The 18,970-nt window shown below is 47.6% G+C and overlaps 1 protein-coding gene and 1 long non-coding RNA gene across 2 annotated transcripts; both read right to left on the reverse strand.

Annotated features, from left to right (window-relative positions):
• Positions 1-7,532: 7,532 nt before the first annotated feature.
• Positions 7,533-9,136, reverse strand: LOC127346540 (protein FAR1-RELATED SEQUENCE 5-like). The gene is made up of 4 exons (XM_051372832.1): positions 9,086-9,136; positions 8,875-8,979; positions 8,656-8,772; positions 7,533-8,570 (listed from the first exon to the last, which is right to left on the reverse strand). The coding sequence occupies exons 1-4, from the start codon at positions 9,134-9,136 to the stop codon at positions 7,533-7,535; spliced, it is 1,311 nt and encodes a 436-aa protein (XP_051228792.1).
• Positions 9,137-12,764: 3,628 nt separating this feature from the next.
• LOC127348095 (uncharacterized) lies at positions 12,765-17,476 on the reverse strand. Its single transcript, XR_007879675.2, has 4 exons — positions 16,867-17,476; positions 15,474-16,731; positions 14,769-15,033; positions 12,765-14,648 (listed from the first exon to the last, which is right to left on the reverse strand). It is a non-coding gene; the product is annotated as an uncharacterized lncRNA (long non-coding RNA).
• Between the last annotated feature and the right edge of the window lie 1,494 nt (positions 17,477-18,970).

Raw genomic sequence — 18,970 nt, forward strand, 5'->3', positions numbered from 1 at the left:
CGGGTCGTACTACCTTGTTGATTTCCGCGAGCTAAGAGATAGACCTGCTAACTGGCACCGGAAACGCAAGCGTGAGGATCCGGATGACATCTACGATGAAACAGATCGCCCTTGGAATATCGCACAGCTACGTCCTTTCTACACTTAGCATATTTTTTCCGAGTTATAAACTCTGTAATATTTCCGCCTTATGGTTCACTCTTTGAGTCTTTTACCTCTTTCATTTTAGATCGTGTATGTTTTTCCGACTAAAACCGCAGAGCTGGATATTTCCGCCTAGGCGTGTATGAAAGTTGTGATTTTCAAAATCGTCCTTTAGGACGTAAGCTTAAGTTTTCTGATTAAGTTGTTATCTGTTGCGAACTCGTGGATTCCTAGTAGCGATTTCCGGCACCTATGCTTGGGGGCTTGTTTCCGCGGTTATGGACGGACTGCCATTGGGCTTCGTCGCCGCTGGCGAGCGTTTCCGGCTAAGGTTTTCCGGCTCGTGGAAGGTCAAGCGGGCAAGCCGGAAAATAACGAAGTCAGCACTTGCTTTCCGACATAAAACGAAACATGCACATAATATTTAACGGATAGCAGGATAAGTGTTTCCGCCCCATGCATAATCGTTTCGTTCCTAGCTACTTAAGAATTTAAAGTCTTATTACAAACCCTCGCTGGGGCCAAAAATGATGCATTGTTTTTCCCGCAGGAATAAAAGTTTTCACTCCCCCTTAGCCGGAGAAGTCTTGCCCTCTGGATCCTGTTCCTTGGCGCCTTCGGCCGGAGAAGACACGTCTTCTTCACTTTCTTTCTCTTCAGAAGCAGCGGTGCTGGTCTTGGGTTCCTCTTGGGGAGCATCCTTGGAGCTGGTCCAGGTAAACTGGGTTCCGGATTCCGCAGGTCGCGCCTTGGCCTCGAGTTCCTCTTGAAGTTCCGCTTCTAAGGGCTCGTCCGCAGGGAGGACGACCTTGTCGTAGAATTCCTCGTGCCGGATCCTGCGCGTGATACGGGTGTCGTAGCCGCTCACTGCATCAAGCAGCGCGCCGACATCCGCATCCGGAGGAACGCCCGTGGTCACTTCATCAAGTTCAAGACCCGGAATATGTGCTAGGCACATGGTCAAGGCCATTGCAGCTGCGCCTCGGGCTGAAGATGCTTGCAGATCTGTCACTAGCTCTGGCAGAACATCCATCTTACCAATAAGCTTGCGCACGTCGCAAGTGCGGCTCCTCTTGATGTTCAAGTTATAGCATATCTTGCGGGAGGCGGAGATGAGATCTTTGCAGTCATCGCCCGCGAGTTGCAGAAGGTCGTTCCGCGGGAACAAATTCCGGCGCTGCTCCGGGTACCCAAGCGGCTCTGCATAAAAGATAATCAGGATATAAGCATGCAATTTGAGCGCAAAGTAAAAAAAAATCGGAGCAAATATCTTGACAAGGTTCCGATATCATACCCAAGATGTTCTCATTGAGCAAGTCCCAGTCTTTGCTCCGCCGTCTCCATATATTTCCGGAGTCCATTGAGCTCTTTTTGCTGCCTCCCGATGGTCTCGCTATCAGCATTCTTTTTCAGCTCTAGCTCGCCCTTTTCCCTGATATGCTCGGAGTTTCTCTCCGCCAGCTGCTTTTCGGCCTGCTCCCTTTTAAGTTCCGCCTCCTTTAGTTTCGTCTCCAGCTCTTGGTACGAGGAGCGCAGGTTCTCAAGTTCAGACGAAGCTGTTGCAAGGGAGGAGGATGCGCCTATAATAACATAAGTTAGCAGCAAATCTAAAGTCGGAATTTGGTTAATGACGAAGAAGACGGAAACCAACCTTGGGCGTCCGCGCTTGTTTAGCCGATTCTGCATTTTCATCCTTCGTGGTCCGGATATTTTCCGCCCGACTCGTAGTAACGCGGCGCTGAGGCAATGTTCTTGTGCAGCTCGTAGTGTAGCGCCCGCTGTTCTGTAAAATTTAAACAAAGGCAGAGTAAAAATTCCGCCTGTAGCAGTGGTTTCTTTTAAAGCATCATTGCCGGAAATTTTCCGCCATAATGCTTGGGGGCTACTGGTCCATTCTAAAAAACTTTCCCGGAAGTAATTTTTCTCTAAGCATCTAAGCGCTAACTACTTTTTGAGTTTCCGCCTACATGCTTGGGGGCTACTGGGGAGTACCTTTTGCTTGCAGATAAGTTGATCGCAGAACTGGCCAACGTTTTTCTTGAAGTCCTGGATTTCCGATGTCCTGGAATCGAGGCTTCCCCGTGCGTTGTTCAGCATGGCGTTGAGCAGGTCTTGTTCAAGCTCCCACTTCTCCGCTTCATCGGCTTGTTGAAAAACTTAGTGGCATACGCCTTGGGGGTGGAAGTGGTGTCACCGGATCTCCAAAGTTCTTCGGAAAAATGACCATGTCGCCGCCGCCTCTCCAGCTTTCTCGGAAGAAGTTACTTCAACCTCTCCTTGGCCTTGTTTTTCCGCCTCTTCTTGGGCAGGGCCTTTGGCCTTAGGATCTTCTTCGCCCGCATGCCCGCTGCTAACCGGAATTATTTCCGGTGGAGTGTTTGCGGCAGGTGGGGGAGATGGATCAGCCTGAGGGGGCGACGGTTGGGGAGTTGGGTGGGAGACGCTTGGTGGAACTGGAGTAGAGGGACCAACAGCCGGAGATTTCTTCATGTATTTTGTGATGGGCTCCTGGCTGGTGGTCCGCGTGGCAGCGGTTTTCGGATTCCTGCAAACAAGTGAAAGGGTTTAGACAAGAGATAATTTCGCTAAGTTAAAATTGCATCATGCTCGAAAACTTACGGGCGCCGGGGATGATGGGCGTGTGCCCTGGCCAGTGTCGAGAGCATTCTTAGATCGCGCACGCTCCGCTTTCCTTGAGTCTAGCGGAGGTGGTTTTGTCGTCTTCGGCTTCTTGGCGAGGCCTCGCCGCTAGCTCCGGCTTCAGAGCCGGAAGCTTTGGCGCGGGGACGCTTTGTAGGTCGAGGGCCGCCTTGCGGGGTGCCCGGTCCTCTTCCTCCTCGTCGTCTTCCGGAGCCTCCTCCGCCGTGTCGCCGGTGACGGGGACGCGAATGATGGTGCGGAAGTTTTCCTCCGCCAAAGTGTTGAGCTGGAAGGAAAATGAACAAGAGTTAGAGTTAAACATCAAAAAACTTGGGAAGTTTGAAGCAACGGAAAGAACAAAGCTTACCGGAGGACACTGATCGTTCGTGTAAATATCCTTGAACAGTTCCGGGACCTGTTGGCCCCTCGGAATCTTCACCAGCATCTTGAACCTTCTCTTCAGAGAGTCGGCCGGAAGATCGTGGCGGGTAACCCGGAGAAGATCATCCGCCCCAGTCTAAGCGCACATCGTGCGCGCGTTGTAGCGTAGAGGCTGGATTCTCCGGGAAAACCAGCTAAGTGTGAGCTGGGCTCCGGTCGGTCCGTCGTGGACTAGCCAGGAGATTCTCCGCGCGGCCTTTTCCAAGATCGGAGTCGTGGCGAGTGAAGGGACGAAGCTCCAGCTTGCAAGTTCTTCCGGAGGTTCGTTGACGAACCGAGGCAGGCCTTCGTGGACTTCCGGATCAAGCATTCTTCTCATAGAACCATCCGGCATTCCAAGACGGGACGGATTCATGCGAGTCGTGGGGAGGATACATGCGGTTAGGGCGGAGCATAAATGTCATGCTTCCGCAGTTCACCATTGCTTTGTCCTTGGTTTCTTTCTTCACCCGGAAAAAGAATTGCCACAACTTGACATCTGGCCGGATCCCAAGATGTCCTTCACAGAGAGTCACGAAGTTGGACAAGAGAAGGTATGAATTTGGGCAAATGTTGTGGGGCTGGAGCCCGTAGGTGTTGAGGATGGAGAGAAAAAATTCCGAACAAGGGAGTGAAAGTCCGCGTTCCACCCAAGCCTTGGTCATGACAATTTCTCCGGCTTCTGGTTTGGGGACGTCGGAGTCACGAGTGAAACTCCAGTGTGTGGAGATCATGCCCTCGTTACGGAGCTCTCTAAGCTCCACGTCGGTGGTCGCGCAAGGCCACCATTGACCCCGTTCTCCTTCGCGGATCCGGGCCTTGGACGCCCTCTTGTTTTCCGCCTCCTGCACCTTTGCTGCCATCCGAGCTTGTCCCTCGAGTTCTTCTTGGAGCTCTTGGAGGGTAGGGATCCGGCCTGGAGCGGTGCTGGAAGATGCGGAAAAAGGTTGAGCTAGTCTGATGTCGGAAACATACGGTGGCAGGAATGATATGGGATCCGGGCATATGGGTTCTATTTGGTTGGGATCCGGGCTACTCGAAGAGCTACCAGTACAAAGTGACGATTCGAGTGGCATGCTTCCGGCTGCACCCATACAAAGTGTTTGAGTACCCGGATCACTAAGTCTATCTTCTACACTAGGTTGTCTTCTACAAGGCCGGCGTACTTACCGCTAATGGCGCGGTGGCTCGACGGAACTCCGGCGAAGATGAGGTCGCCGAACTTGAAGGAAATCGTCCCGCGTGACCACGAATCGGCGGCGGAGCGAATTTCTCGTTCAAACGTGGGAATCTTGGCGCGAGGGGAGCCTTGGTTCGGCGGCGCGCGAAGTTCACCGTGGCGAAGCTCGCCGGAATCGAGATCTGGCGGGCGGAGCGGCGCGAGGAGGAAGACGATGTGGTGAGAGGGGGTGAAAAGAATGGATTTTTACCGGGCCGCGGAGTATTTATAGGCCGCGCTGGAGATTCGAGATCCGGATCCAACGGTGGAAACTGAACGGTCACGCCGTTGGATGGATGACACGTGTTTAGGTCAACTGCGGTAAAACGACGTGGAGGTAACTTAACCTGCACTCCCGAAAATTCCGGTGAAGATTTGCATCTGCGAAAATTTAGCGCGGGACATGAGGAAGTTGTGCGCGGGAAATGTGGAACTTCCGTTGTGAAGTATGATCTGAAGATGAAGGATTTCCGGAACCGTTTGAGTCTTTTAAGATTCCGGGTAATTCCGTGAAGATAAGTTGTCTCTCATTCGAGCAGGGAGTAACCCGGAAATGTTCTTTGGAACGTCGATGGATGAAGTCCCGCGGGATGGGAGCATTTTCCGGCTATAAGTTGGAAAAAGAAGAAAATGCAAAATTGGAGCTCTTCAAGTTTCTCCGCGTTACCAACGTTTGCCGAAGATCATGATGGACCAGCAAGGCGGAAACTGCAGGCGAAACTCGGAGAACTCTGGGGGCCTCTTGTTGTGGGTATACTTCATGGGTGTACCATCGACAAGGCCTAGATCCGGCAAGCCCGGGTGGCCCACAGACGGTGATGAGGCATGTGGCCCATCGGGCGGCCCAGCTTGTCGTTGATCATGAAGGAAGAAGTCCAGCCAGATCGGCGAGGCCGGATCCGTACCGACCTTAGGAGTAACCCGGATCCATGGAGGCCCATGAGGAACCCGGATCCAGTACGACGTGTATGGAAGGCGGATCCGTGACGTGCACGGCAAGATATTGTACCGTAGCTAGGCTATCTGTAATCCGGCTAGGACTCTCCATGTAAACCCTAGATCCGTGCGCCTTTATAAGCCGGATCCCGGGACCCCTAGAGGGACAACCACAACTCATTGTAACAACGCGAAAGCGCCCAGATAATTCCAGACAAGCAGCAGTAGGCCCTGTCTTCGTGCAGGTGTTCCGAAGCTGGGTAACTCGCGTACCACCGTCCCGTGTGCACTCCGCCCTATGGCCCCTACTTCTTCTCCCCCTCGTGAGGATCCCTCCTCCGAGGTACCGTCGATTAGGCAACGACAAAACTCTTGGCTGCTGGACGCTGCCTTCCTTCCCACCACAATCCCCGCCTGGTCCCAGGCTGTGCCTGCTCGCAATGCTGTTGCCGCGATCGCTGCAAAGGTAAAGGGGTTCAGGTTCGCCGCAAAGGTTCGGAAACGGTCGCATCGTTACATCCCACTTAGAGAGAATAACACCAAGTTCCTGCTTACCATGCTTGATTTCTTTGTGGAGTCCCGTCTTCTTTCAGGTGCCGAGTTGTTGCTGCGTTGGGTTACCCGTGACACCCTCACCCTCGCCATCAAGCAATGGGCCGCTTTCTGGAAGCAGCGCGGCAAGCACCGCGCCATAAGGGAAGGGGACGAGAACATGAAGTTCTTCCACGCCCGCGCTTCGCAGCACTACCGCCACAGCTTCATCAGGCCCTGGACGTTGGCGGCACTCACGTCGTCGACCACGAGGGCAAGGCGGCCGCCCTCCTCGGCTTCTACTCCAACCGGTTGGGCCAGGCTCGCCCCACGAGCTGGGCTTTCGACCTCGACAACCTCTATGCTGGTGCCGCCCGTGTCAATGGGTCGACACTGGTGGAGCCTTTCGAGCTCAACGAGATCAAGGCCGCCATATGGGGATGGAGCGGAACAATGCCCCTGGCCCGGACGGCCTTGGCCTCAGCTTCTACCGTGCACCTTGGGACCATGTTGGCGCGGATCTCCTCGAGCTGTTCCGGGCGTTCCATGCTGGCGCTGCTGACCTTGGCTGCATCAACAGGGCGCATATTGCCCTCCTGCCCAAGGCCAACGGCGTGCTCGCCCCCAACTCTTACCGCCATGTGTCCCTGCAAAACTGTTCGATGAAGGCGATCTGCAAAACCCTCACCTCAAGGCTGCAGCAACAAATCAGCGGTCATTAATTGATGATAACCAATCCGGGTTCATGGTCGGGAGAAGCATCTCGGAAAACTTCGTTTATGCCACAGAAATGGTGCAATGCTGCCACAAAAGGAAATTGCCATCGGTGGTGTTAAAGTTAGATTTCACCAAAGCTTTCGACTCTATCGATTGGGGCAGCCTGAGGCGAGTCATGGAAGCTAGGGGGTGACTGGATGGATGCCATTTTCATGCCATTTTCTCTACCTCTATGTCAGGGGTGCTTCTCAATGGCATTGCAGCCACAGATTGAAACCACAAACCCTCGCCGCTGCTCCTCTACCATCCCCGTCCCTCCTGTTCGTCCACCAGGCTATCATATCACACCGCCGTTGGGCCAATTAAAACTCAAATCTAAGAAAAATGGAAGATGGGGCAAAATCATCTCACGAGAATGTAGTCTGTGAAGCCGTGCAGTCGTCGTGGGCTTCGTTCTCGTGGAGACAGACAATTGCGTGGAGATGGGGCAAAAGCGGAGTGAAGAGTTTTTGTAGCAACAACCTCTAGTTCTCTGAAATTAGTAATTGGCACTGGTGTAGTCTGTGAAGCCGTGCAGTCGTCGTGGGCTTCGTTCTCGTGGAGACGGACAATTGCGTTGTCGTAGTGCATAATCATATCAACAATTGTCATTTCCCCATCTAGGTGCAGGTGCAGACAAGAGTTTAAACTTTCATTCCGCTGGTTGCTTTTCATACCGAGCCAGAATCCTTTAGAGAGATACGCTGCAGCCCAAAGTCTCCTCTTGTTGTACATCGTCTTCATCCATGTTCTGGTTTTTGGGGATTGCCATTTTCTGTAAAATGCATGCCATCGCTCCTCAAATACTTGCTCTGAGGTGGTGTAATACAAAAGAGTCCTGAACTTATTCAGTGACTTGTTAGGTAGATGCATCTCCATATTTTTTTCAATGTGGAAGCTGCAGATGCGACACACCAGGAAATACTTTGCCGATTGTGCCGATCATAGCGGCATCTGCATCCGTGATTACTGCCTTTGGCTTCTGTTGACACATCACTTTGAGGAAAGTCTTTAGAAACCAAACATATGTTTGTTCATTCTCGCTTGAAAAGATGGCACACCCAAAAACCGTTGTCCTACGGTGGTTGTTCAAGCCCACAAAAGGAACAAATGGCATCTTATATTTATTCATCTTGTATGTGCTATCAAACACCAGCACATCTCCGTAGTCCTGGTAATCCCTACGTGACTGGGAATCGCACCAGAACATGTGCTTCAGACGGCCTTTGTCATCAAGGTCATATTCATAGAAAAATTCAGGGTCCCTCTTTTTTCTCTTTGCCATAATGCGGATGGCTGTGGTAGCGTCACCATCGAAAAGCAGCCTCCTCCTCTCCCTAGAGAACATGTTGTACATATCCTTTCTTGTGAATCCAACACCGGCAAATGAACCGGAGCCTGCAATGAATTTTCTCATAATGATGTGCTTCCTGACCCCCATGGATCCCAGTGATAATATCTCAGGTCTCTGCGCGTCGTTGATCGTCCTATGGAACCGAAGAAACGGAGTCTGACATGGTTCAGCTGGGTCATGGTTATGTTTGTCTCGAAAATCTTCAACAACCCAGAAACTAGTTCTTCCATCAAATTTCACCACCAAACGTGCCTTGCAGCCGCCGCGAGACTCAGGTCTGAGCCTATATACGCGGCCTTCCGTGGTCAGTTGGTTTTTGGGACGTCTGCCTTGTCTGGAACACACAAAACGCCTTAACCGAATTACTCCATCATCAAACCGCCTAACCTGGTCCAGCCGGACGCTGAACCCATAATCTTTAGCATATCCGTTGTAGAAAGAATATGCTGCTGCTTCAGAAATAAAAGTGATCTCTTTTATCATCCAGTATAAATCCCGATTATTATCAGGATATTCATTGCCATTGCTACCTTTCTGTGTTTTCTCAGGCTGACTAGCGCTTGGCGTCGCCTGCAAGTAGAAAATGTAGGCATTAATTAAAACTATAAATTTATGTGTTCCAGCTATATGAGACTGATAAAAAAGGGATAACAACCTGGCTCATGTCAACAGAATCCTCAGAAACTGATGCACCTTCTACATCATAAGTATGGCCCGTGTCCAAGTCAGATTCACCGTAATAGTCATACTCAAGCTGCGTATCAAATTGTGCCTGAAATTTATTAATGCATCACGAAATTTAGTAACCGTAAATTTAACAGTTGCCATCATTTTATGCATCATTTTATGTCATTTAATGAGTCACTACGCATACCTCACTAGTATTTAGATTGTCTGTGTGTCCACCATGGTTCTCATCATTTTGATCGTCTGTGTGTTCACCATGGTTGTCATCATTATCAAATTCATCGTACGCAATCTGCATAAATTATGACAGGAGGAACCATATATTATTTCATGATGCTGGACTGCTGGTAATCGAAATGAAAAATAGTGCACCAAGAATATATAGTAATGTGGCTCACATCAAACTCGTCTTCGCTCCAGCCGGCTTCATGCTGCAAATTTTCCTCCATTTCAGAGTCATCGGAATTAGAGCCGACGTACTAGTTTTGTTCCTTAATCATACCAAATATAGAGTTCTCCATATTCTGTAGTATTGGACCATAATTAGAATTGAAAAACCGGCAGAATTGCATCCTCTTACTATGCTAGAAGATGAAGTCATTGGTACCTATAATTTTAAACCCTAGCGGGGAAGATGCCGAGCCGGTGGCGCGCCTTTCCAAGGTCGTCGATCTGCGGGGGGGCTTCGCGCGCAGTCGGCAGCTTCGAGATGCGAAACAACCACCGGCGGCGACGGACGTGCCGGCAACAACCGCCGACGGCCGGGCCGACAACAACCGCTTGCGTTTAACCTAGCGACGGCGTGGAACAGCTCGATCAGATCTCCAGTGCCGATGAAAACGATGCATGCAATGGGAGCTAATCACGGTGATTAGCTTAGCACGTGGGACCCACCCACGTGGGGTCGTCTGTATAGATACGCCTAGGCCCTGTATACCCATACGAGCCTTGTACTGGGCTTGGATATGGGTTTCGGCGGGCAGCACAAAAAAAACAAATTCGGGACCACCGTACCCCTTCGGCGATGAGTGGCGAGTTTGGAGAGGGTGTGCACCGAAGCACACCTCAAAAGTTAATGCTAAACAAATCTTGTACACACATTTACATTGAGATTCTAAAAAATAATAAATATAGCATGACTATGATACTACTCACTATAAAAATAGTATTATGTAGTAGTATCATATGCATGATAGTACTACATGATATTACCACTATGACCATCCTTAGCATTTTTATGGAATCAATATGTATGATACTAGTTATGATACTAGCACTATGGCTAGCCAACAACCAATCTGGAAAGATTGGAAAAACACGGCACCCAAGAGAGCCACACACATACTATAATAAGTAGAACGCGTTACCCTGCCATTTTAATTAGGATAAAAAAGGACCACCTTAAATAGTGCATACTAACTTTCCTCCAGAATTTAATAACAGTCGGCGACCGCACGGCGAGCAAGCCAGCGAAGCAGCGTACCAATCGAGCTCTTGCATACATGAAGCCTAACATGGGTCGGCCCAAGAGGATCAATCGATCCTAGCTGATCGTGTGCTTTTGCTCACGCATGTTCTAGAATGTTACTACCATTGTTAGAAAATCAACATAAACCCACAAGTAATCACCAGAGAAGAAATTGGTCTCAAATAGTCCGAGAGAAAAATGCTTAGTTGGCAATCAATAGACCCGCAAATTATGGATGGAAAATTACATACCCCCGAAAAAGTATAGAAGTATAATTGTCAAAGAATAGGAAAGTACCATTAGGAAATTACTGCCAAGAAAATAATCACCAGCGAAAAATTACCATAGGCTAACTACTATCAGGAAAACAATGGCCGAAAAGTTGTGTTGAAGAATTACCATTGAAGCATAAAATAAGGGAAGTAAAATACTGATGCGGACGTTAGGGTAACTACCATAGGAAAAGTATGGCCAAAAAGGTGTGTCAGAGGAGAAATACTACTGCCAACTAATGAAAAATTATGGGTGAAAAATTACATACCCTCGCCGGAAAGGTATGGTCGGAAAGTTGGTTGGACCAACGCCGTCGAAGGATTAAAAAAAGAAATGTAAAATAAGTGTTCTCGTGCGCACAGAACAGTTACGGTGGGAAATTACGGTGCAAAAATTGTGTTGAGAAATCGCGCGCCATCCAAGGATAAAACAGGGCATTTTAAAAATTGACTGTTTTAGGAGTAAATCAGGGTAAATACCATTGAAAATAAAGGCCAAAAAGTTGCGGGACGAATTATTAATGTCAAAAGATAGAAGATAAAAAAATAGTAGAAGAAAAATAATAAAAAAGAAAATGCAAGGGCCTATGTGGCACGCTATGTTTGGAAAAAATTGGCGCTCTACGGTGCAGATGCGTGGAGATTTTTTTTTCTTGGCAAAACTTTGGTTGAACGAGGGAGGACTTGACGAATAGCCAATAAATAGGCGTCATCGTCTCCGCCCCCTCTCCCTCCACACTCACAAGTCACACCTCGCCAGCAGCAGCATGGCAGCTCGCAAGCCAGCCCTCGCCCTCCTCCTTCTAGCCGCTGCCATGGCATTTCTCTGCGCGCACGCTAGAGCACGCCACGTCACCCCGACCGTCTTCGACGTCGAAGGCGGAGTACACGCGGCCGGCGCCTCCGTCCGGCGCACGCTTCCGCCGCGACGGCGGCAAGGAGGTGTTCGTGGCCGACAGCCCACCTGATCCTCGCTTCTCGCCGGATGAACGATCGGGTGCGGCCTGGTGGTGGGGACTGGTGGCGTTCGGCGCAGCCATATTCATGATTGGGCTATTCTTCCTCGTCAGGTTCTTCGTCCTCCGGCGTCTACTCCACGCCGCCGCCGCCTCTACTACACGCCACCACGTCTATGTGTGTTATCCACGATGAAGCTGATGTGGGAGTATCGAGGCCGGGGGGCGCATGCCCCCTCCCCCAAACAGTTAGCATAAATTATACTAGTTCAAAATTTTGAAATATTTCATTTAGTCTCATCTAACATGTTAGCAAATAACATACGCAATGTTGTGGTTTCATGCCAAGTTTTCAAGCTGAATTTTTATTGTAATTGATTCAAAAATATCTTCTAATTCGTAGATATCTCATCATCATTGATGATATATGGTCTACACAAGCATGGAGCATTATCAAGTGTGCTTTTCCAGAGAATAATTGTTCTAGCCGAATTATAGCTACTACACGCATTATTGATGTAGCAAAGTCATGTTGTCCGAGTTTTGAGGACCGCCTGTATGAAATGGAAGCCCTGGGTGATCTTCACTCTAGGAAGTTGTTTTTCAAGAGAATATTTGGCTCTGATGACCATTGTGCTGATATTCTGAACGAAATTTCAAGTGAAATCCTAAAAAAATGTAGAGGCATACCATTGGCAATTATCAGTATATCTAGTTTATGGCGAACAAATCAATTGTCAAGGACGAGTGGGAGAAGGTTAAAAGGTCTATTGGTTATGCACTGGAAAATAACCGGAGTCTAGATGGAATGAATAGCATACTATCCCTTAGCTACAACTAGGAAGTTTGCGGCGCGGCGCACACCGCGCCCTTTTTGTATACGGTGTGGGAGATGTAGTTTACCATGTAGGGAGGCACGTATTTTGGTCTTGTCACACAGAAACTAAACAGCAAGGTTCATCTTAAACCTACAACTGCAGGAAGAAAGAGGTGGAAAGCAACTTTTTCTTTAGGTTAGCGTCGCACGCCGCGCCTTGCTGTATACGGTGCGGCAGATGTAGTTTACCGTGCAGGGAGGCACGATATTTTGGTCTTGTCACACATAAACGAAACAACAAGGTTCATCTTAAACCTACAACCGCAGGAAGAAAGAGGTGGAAAGCAACTTTTTCTTTAGGTTATGAAACCCGACGTGCTTGCTCTTGTGACCCAAACCTAATGTGACCGACTAATAAGAAAGTGATAGAAGCAGCTCGGTTTTCTTTCTTTTTTTTGCCAACTGGACATATACTTAATGTATATTTATCTAGTATTTGTGGAGGTAAAATGTAGAAAATTTGAAAAAGGATACACTGCAAAATGATCTAGAAAAGGAAGACCCAGCTGCGCACCACCTAATGAAAGTAAGTTAATCAGTCGAATAAATTACGTTAGTCCTTACAGATCAATCAAGAAATCTGAAAAATACACTGATTTGGTTCTTCTAGGCATAACAACAAACACTCCTTAAGCACCAAAATCACAATCAGAGTACCTAAGATTTGTGAAGTTTTTGCGCCAATCATTCAGAACCAGCAATGATGTCTTCCATCTACTGAACAATAGAGACTTTAAAACATACAGAAATTAATTGGTGAAGAGGAAATTGACTTGCAGCTTGAGGTTGTCTGGCCGAACCGCGCAAGTTAGCAGTCCAGGAGGGTGAACTGTATGGCCGGTCATGGGATGAAATAGCCGCACTTCACCTCTGTTGTCGTGTTGTCGACGGCGAGGTGACTTCAAGGCGATGAACCCAAGAAACAATTTGATGGTATCAAAGTCCTATCATAGATAAAACTACACATAATTTTGATGACCATAGGTCAATAGGAGATTACCAAAACAATTTTAGGTAGTCATTAGTTGTCACATTGTCTGATGGCTACCTGAAGAAAATTCCAACTGTCCTTTGCACCTCAACAATGAAGATTCGACCGTAAGCAATTGAAAAACATATACACTCTTTGTAACAAACCATGCTAATATTTGATTTGATATTGAGTCATTAGCTTCTATGAAAATATTGCAGAATTTTGTCAGTTTATCGCCATCTTCGTAAGTCTTGATATTTCATTCCTAGCAAAGTCTAGTTAGTAGGCAGTAGCACTCTCCATATACACAACTAAATAGTTCCCTTAACGACAACTAAAAAATATTCCCAGTGACATTGAAAACTCAAGTTTTAGATCAAGCAAGACCATTGTGATTAAAGAGAAGAGATGTTCTACTCCCTTCAACAGTAGCAAAACCTTGATTTAATTTGCACGAACTAACTTATAGATCTAAGTTCTTTTATACAAATTTCATATACTAAAAGACCATGTCCTTCTTGTCAAACATAAAACAATGGAAGTGGAAGGTTCTCAGATTAATTTTTCAACTCATTAAACATTTCTTGTATATAACAACATCAGCCAGTAAGAAACACATTGCCACTGTGTTTAGTAAAGAATGAATGTCTCAGAATTGAGAATAAGAAATGGAGCGGTTATGTATCATTTATCTATGTATATGAAAACATTAGCCACTAAGAAACATATCACCATGGCGTGAAGTAAAGGAATAAATTTAACAGAAGTCAGAATAAAGAATAGAGCAATGCTCTATTCTTTATCCCTTATCTAAGAACAAAGAATACATAATGTGGAGTAGACCTGACTACATTTATACTCCAGTTCATGCTCCCAAGCTAATATAACAATTTTTAGATCTTGGAATTAAAAAATAACCACTCAATGGCGTTTTAACTTTCTTTCATCCAAAAAGAGGGGAAATATTTCCACCACTAAAAATAGCCCCTTATCTACTTAAGGGAAGCAAACAAAAATGTCACTTCTTTAACTGAAGAAAGCAAGAAAAGATACAAATCACTTACCGGTTATGTAGTTGATGCAGAAAATGGTGTGGAAGAATTTTTTTTTGGCAATCCAAGATGTTTTAGAGCAAATTACATACATGTACTATTCACTGAAAACCTGACAGAACGGTAGTGTCCACTACGCATGACTGCAGAGCATCAAACAGAAGATAGTTTTCAGGCTGAGGAATCGATTCGATAACCTCTGCGTTGGGTAATTTCAATTCTATATGTATGATCTGTTGCCCTGTATTTGCTCCACACGGCGGCAACAATAAATGACTCGAAACTGTTTATCGAACCTTCCTTTTCTGTATGTCTGAACTGGTCAATTCGATTGGCTGGGATGCAGCCTTCCATTTTATTGCCCTGAAACATCAGTTAATTTTTTATGTATTATCATCTAAAGAAATTAAATTTCGATACTAAATGATCATACAACGGATGAAAAATTAGCATCCCTTTACTATACTACAGAAAGCCATTCACCTGAAATATAAGGCCAGTAGGTGCATGTACAGGGCATGCTTGACGGAAGAAACACAAAAGTGTCTACTGACTCAAACATAGTGCCTCAATATTTAGAAGGTAACTCTTGGTCAATAACAGTGAAGTCTAGCTCAAACAAATTTTGCCAGTTCGCTTAATCCCTATGTTGCCCGATTCAAGCGACACACACAATGACCTTCAATTGAAATTCTGGAGGTGACAGATCCTGCACCAAGGTTGTCTGCATGGCTGCTTTCTAGTGTCCCTGTAAGAAAATACGTTCAGTAACGGTGGACATGAACAGTGGCACAAACGCAGCTCCAATAACGCAAAAACTAAATTGGCCAAGTAAAATGGATGCTAGCATAAGGGACAATCTAAGCCAACGAATAAATAAATAAAAAATTAATTGATGCCAAATGATAGTTATTCTTTGCATTCAAATATAAATAATATTATCCATGATTTTGAAAATCAGATAATTTGTGAGCAGACCTGGTGATTCAGAAATACCAAAGTAATACGAACTGAAATTTACAAATAAGTCGTAATGTGTTTTTTCGCATACATGTATTGCCCATTGGTATGCTTATGTATCATCAATGCAGAACACACACGTATTGCTTGCCACTATATGCTTATGTAGTATCGAATATCCAGCTATATTCTATAAAAGCTAAATGAACCAAAGGGCAATTAGTTTACCTGTACTAATTAGAGATTGGGTGGGGCTCATCAAGATGAGACACAAATTGAGAGCCAACAATGCACCGGTGTTGAGAATCTTGCTGGCCTGGAAGAAAAAAAATCATGAATTCTTCTTTACATCTAAACATAGAGCTAGCTTAATTATTCATCTAGAGCAGTTTTAAACATCTAGAGCAGTTTTAAATTCAGACACCAGATTTACAAACAAACGATTGTACACTCTATTGCCAGCTGAAGAAATCTAGCAAGCTGATATATGCTGAAATGACAAATGTACAAATTATTCAGACCTAGGCATCAATGCGATTAGTTAATGATGATGATAACTGAGATTTAGCGTGTATGAAGAAACCACAGACGCAAAATGCAAATCCTCTCCATGAGGAACATCGTCCAACTTCATCAGCTGACACTCCAGTTAGTAGATGTTAGACTGAGCAAAGGTGATATGGAAAAACATCTACAAAGCCTAGTGTAAAGATCAAAGCGGCATTTGACCTGCATTGAACGTGGCTACTGCTAACATTTTGTAGTGCCGTTTGTGGCAGACCAAACCTCCATCCCTTCATTCAGCTCAATCCGATAGGGCTAAAATACTTACCTTTTCCATCTACATCAGACGTAAGCGGATTCGTCAGGTTTTCTTGATGAATTCGGCGTGCTGGGAATTTATCAGGGAGTGTAGCAAGGGCAGCTATATAGTTGGTCCACTCTGCCGCCTTGCTGACCGTTACGTCTGCTGACTCTGCCTCAAATTACCGGTCGTACACATCGCCTCGCTGACCATTACGTCTGCTGACTCTGCCTCAAATTACCGGTCGTACACATCTTCCTCTGGTGCACCATCATAATTGCTATTGATTCACTCAAATTTTGTGAAGCTGTGGGGATTTGAAGGAATGGACATGAAGGGGTCATGGTAGGCTGGTTAGATTAGATTGAATCTCTTACCTTTCAAAAAAATTGGGAATGTCACAGAGAGAGGACATTGGCTGCCGATGCATCTGGGATGGAGAGATCTTCCCTTTGTCCTCGCCAAGGGCTGCAGCTGTGCTCATCCTGGTCCTGACTGCAGGAACGTAGCGCTCCACAGTGGTGGTCGCCGCGGATCCCCGCCGCTCCAGAGACACGCCGGCTGGTGGATAACGCCGCTACTGGTAGCAGCGGAGGACGTGGCGGCGAAGATCGAGATCCTCGTGAGGGCAAGCACTGCGCTCGTTGCCATCTTAAACGGCACTCCTCTCTTCACATCCACCTAGAACAACAGAGGGAAACCCAAAATCAACATAAAACAAACTGTTGAGCCTCAAGATCTCAGCAATGGTTATAGCCTTATAGGGAGGTGAGAATCAGGCAACATCGCCGCCATGGCTGCCTAGTGGACACGCACCAGGCCAGGTGCGGGGAAAGCGCATCCCGGGCAAGGAGGAGGAAAAACGCCCGCCCCTGCACTGGAGCCCATTGCTGTCCCTAAATGGCATCTGTAGATCTTGACGGGGGGCACCAAGTCAGCCGGCCACGCCGGCCAGCCTCAACAAAGCCGACCACAGCATCTCCGACTCCGGTTTCCCGCACAACCCCCAGCCTCCACCGTAAACCGCCAGACACGACCGCTTGGCCACATTCACGACCGCCGCCACAGCCATGGGCACCACCTCCACGGAACATCCACGTCGAGAATGAACGCACACAACCAGTGCGCACCGCCGCGCTGCTGCAGCGCTCGTCGCCGAGCCGCCGCGAGACCACGCCATACACCAGCGCAACACCGCCGCTCGATGGGGCGTCCAGCGTCGTGCACCATGGAGCGGGGAGAGGGAGAAGGGCCCATCGACGTCGATCGCGCTTCGCCCGTAAACGCGGCACGACGGCGGCGAGCAGAGGGAGGAGCGGAGGGAATTAACCCGGTGGGCGGTGGCATCTCGGCCAGGGCCGAAGGCGGCGCAAATTGGGATGGAGTGGAGACTGAGAGATACAGGAAGAGGCTTCAAGAGAAGTCGCTCCACGCGCAGACGTAAAATCTTATCCCTTCGATGTTTCTGGAATCAGTCAAAGCGGTGTTAAGTGGATGTGAGGATCCACATTACAAATTGTCCATCTACAATGGAAAATGGTATCGTGTCAAATTTTGGTTGGATGAAAATATACCATGAACAGTGGCCAAAAAATTATGGTAAAGGCAAAGAGGGTCAGCTTTAATATAGAGTATAATAATGATCTTCCACCTGATCTCAGCACATGTTTGTTATATTTAAGTGTATTCCCCGATGATTATGTGATTAAGAGAGAGAGGTTAGTGAGACGATGGATAGCAGAAGGCTTTATCTCAGAAGAGCCTGCTGGTTAGACCATGCTTTTATTAAAAGTCCACTTGAACTCGGGTGACTGGGTTGTACATCTACTTCCCTAACCAAATGAGTTAGGCTCACTTTCTTTATGGTTATGGTGTTTTGATGGTCATTCCCTCGAGTTCTTAGAGCATCTCACTACGGGAGAGACGCCGTGTGCCGACGGCCAGCCCATGTGCCGACGGCCAAATGTCGGGGCCGTCGGCACAGAAGCGCTCGTCGACCGGCGACGGAGCTGACCGTCGGCACAAAGTCACCGTCGGCACACTGCACGCTACACCGACGGCCACCGTCGGCGCCAAACGTACCGTCGACACACGAAGCTGGCGCCCGAAGGTCACCGTCGGCACTATAGCGGCCGTCGGTACATGCGCTGATAGGCGGGCCCAGCCGTTAACCTGTTACGGCGCCGTCTGCACTGTGCCGACGGTAGCCGTCGGTGCAACCGTGGCCGTCGGCACATAGACTGACTGCTGGGTCCCTCTACTGCTGTGCCGACGGTGACCCACGGTGCAACTAAGGCCGTCGGCACAGACCAATATGCACATTTTTGTTTTTTCATTTTTTTGCATCAAAGAGATAATTATTACCCATATAATTATTAATCCCAATCTTTTTTTGTTTATTTATTTCTCACTGCTATTTTGGCGAACCCCTTTGCGGGAAACCTATATATATGTATAAGGGCGGTACAGATCCCCCGTCGGGACCCCGGTCTAGGTTTTCTCAGAAATCGAGGATCAGAGAGTGATTTGAGATGGTTTGTTTATCCAATGCAACCCCCCAGGTGTGTCCGGCTTCTCGGACATGGGGTTCTACCCTTAGGCAGATTCTGGATGTATTGGGGGAACTCGCTCGGAGGTGAACCGGAGAGAACCTTGAGATCATATGGGACGATTCTTGTTACCACATGTACCTATGACCTAACCAAGCTCAAATGGAGGCATACGCCCACCGAGGGACCCCCGATGGGATGCAGTCAAAGGGGTAGACGGCGCGGTCTACAGAACTAGGGTTTCGTCAGAAATCGAGCATCGGATGGGGTGAATGGCCCCAAAACTTGTGTGTGTACACATGGCATGCACAAAAGTGATACATTTAATAACTTAAGACCCATACACGATACAAAACACTTAAATAACTAGA

This window comes from Lolium perenne, chromosome 4 (assembly GCF_019359855.2).
Source record: "Lolium perenne isolate Kyuss_39 chromosome 4, Kyuss_2.0, whole genome shotgun sequence".
NCBI classification, from domain to species: Eukaryota; Viridiplantae; Streptophyta; class Magnoliopsida; order Poales; family Poaceae; genus Lolium; species Lolium perenne.

Bases quoted from the DNA above. Each gene is read 5' to 3' on its own strand.
- LOC127346540 (XM_051372832.1), bottom strand. From the start codon at position 9,136: ATGGAGGAAAATTTGCAGCATGAAGCCGGCTGGAGCGAAGACGAGTTT. The intron at 8,980-9,085 runs GTGAGCCACATT...TAATTTATGCAG, and splicing joins GGAGCGAAGACGAGTTTGAT to ATTGCGTACGATGAATTTGA. The intron at 8,571-8,655 runs GTTGTTATCCCT...TTCTACTTGCAG, and splicing joins ATTCTGTTGACATGAGCCAG to GCGACGCCAAGCGCTAGTCA.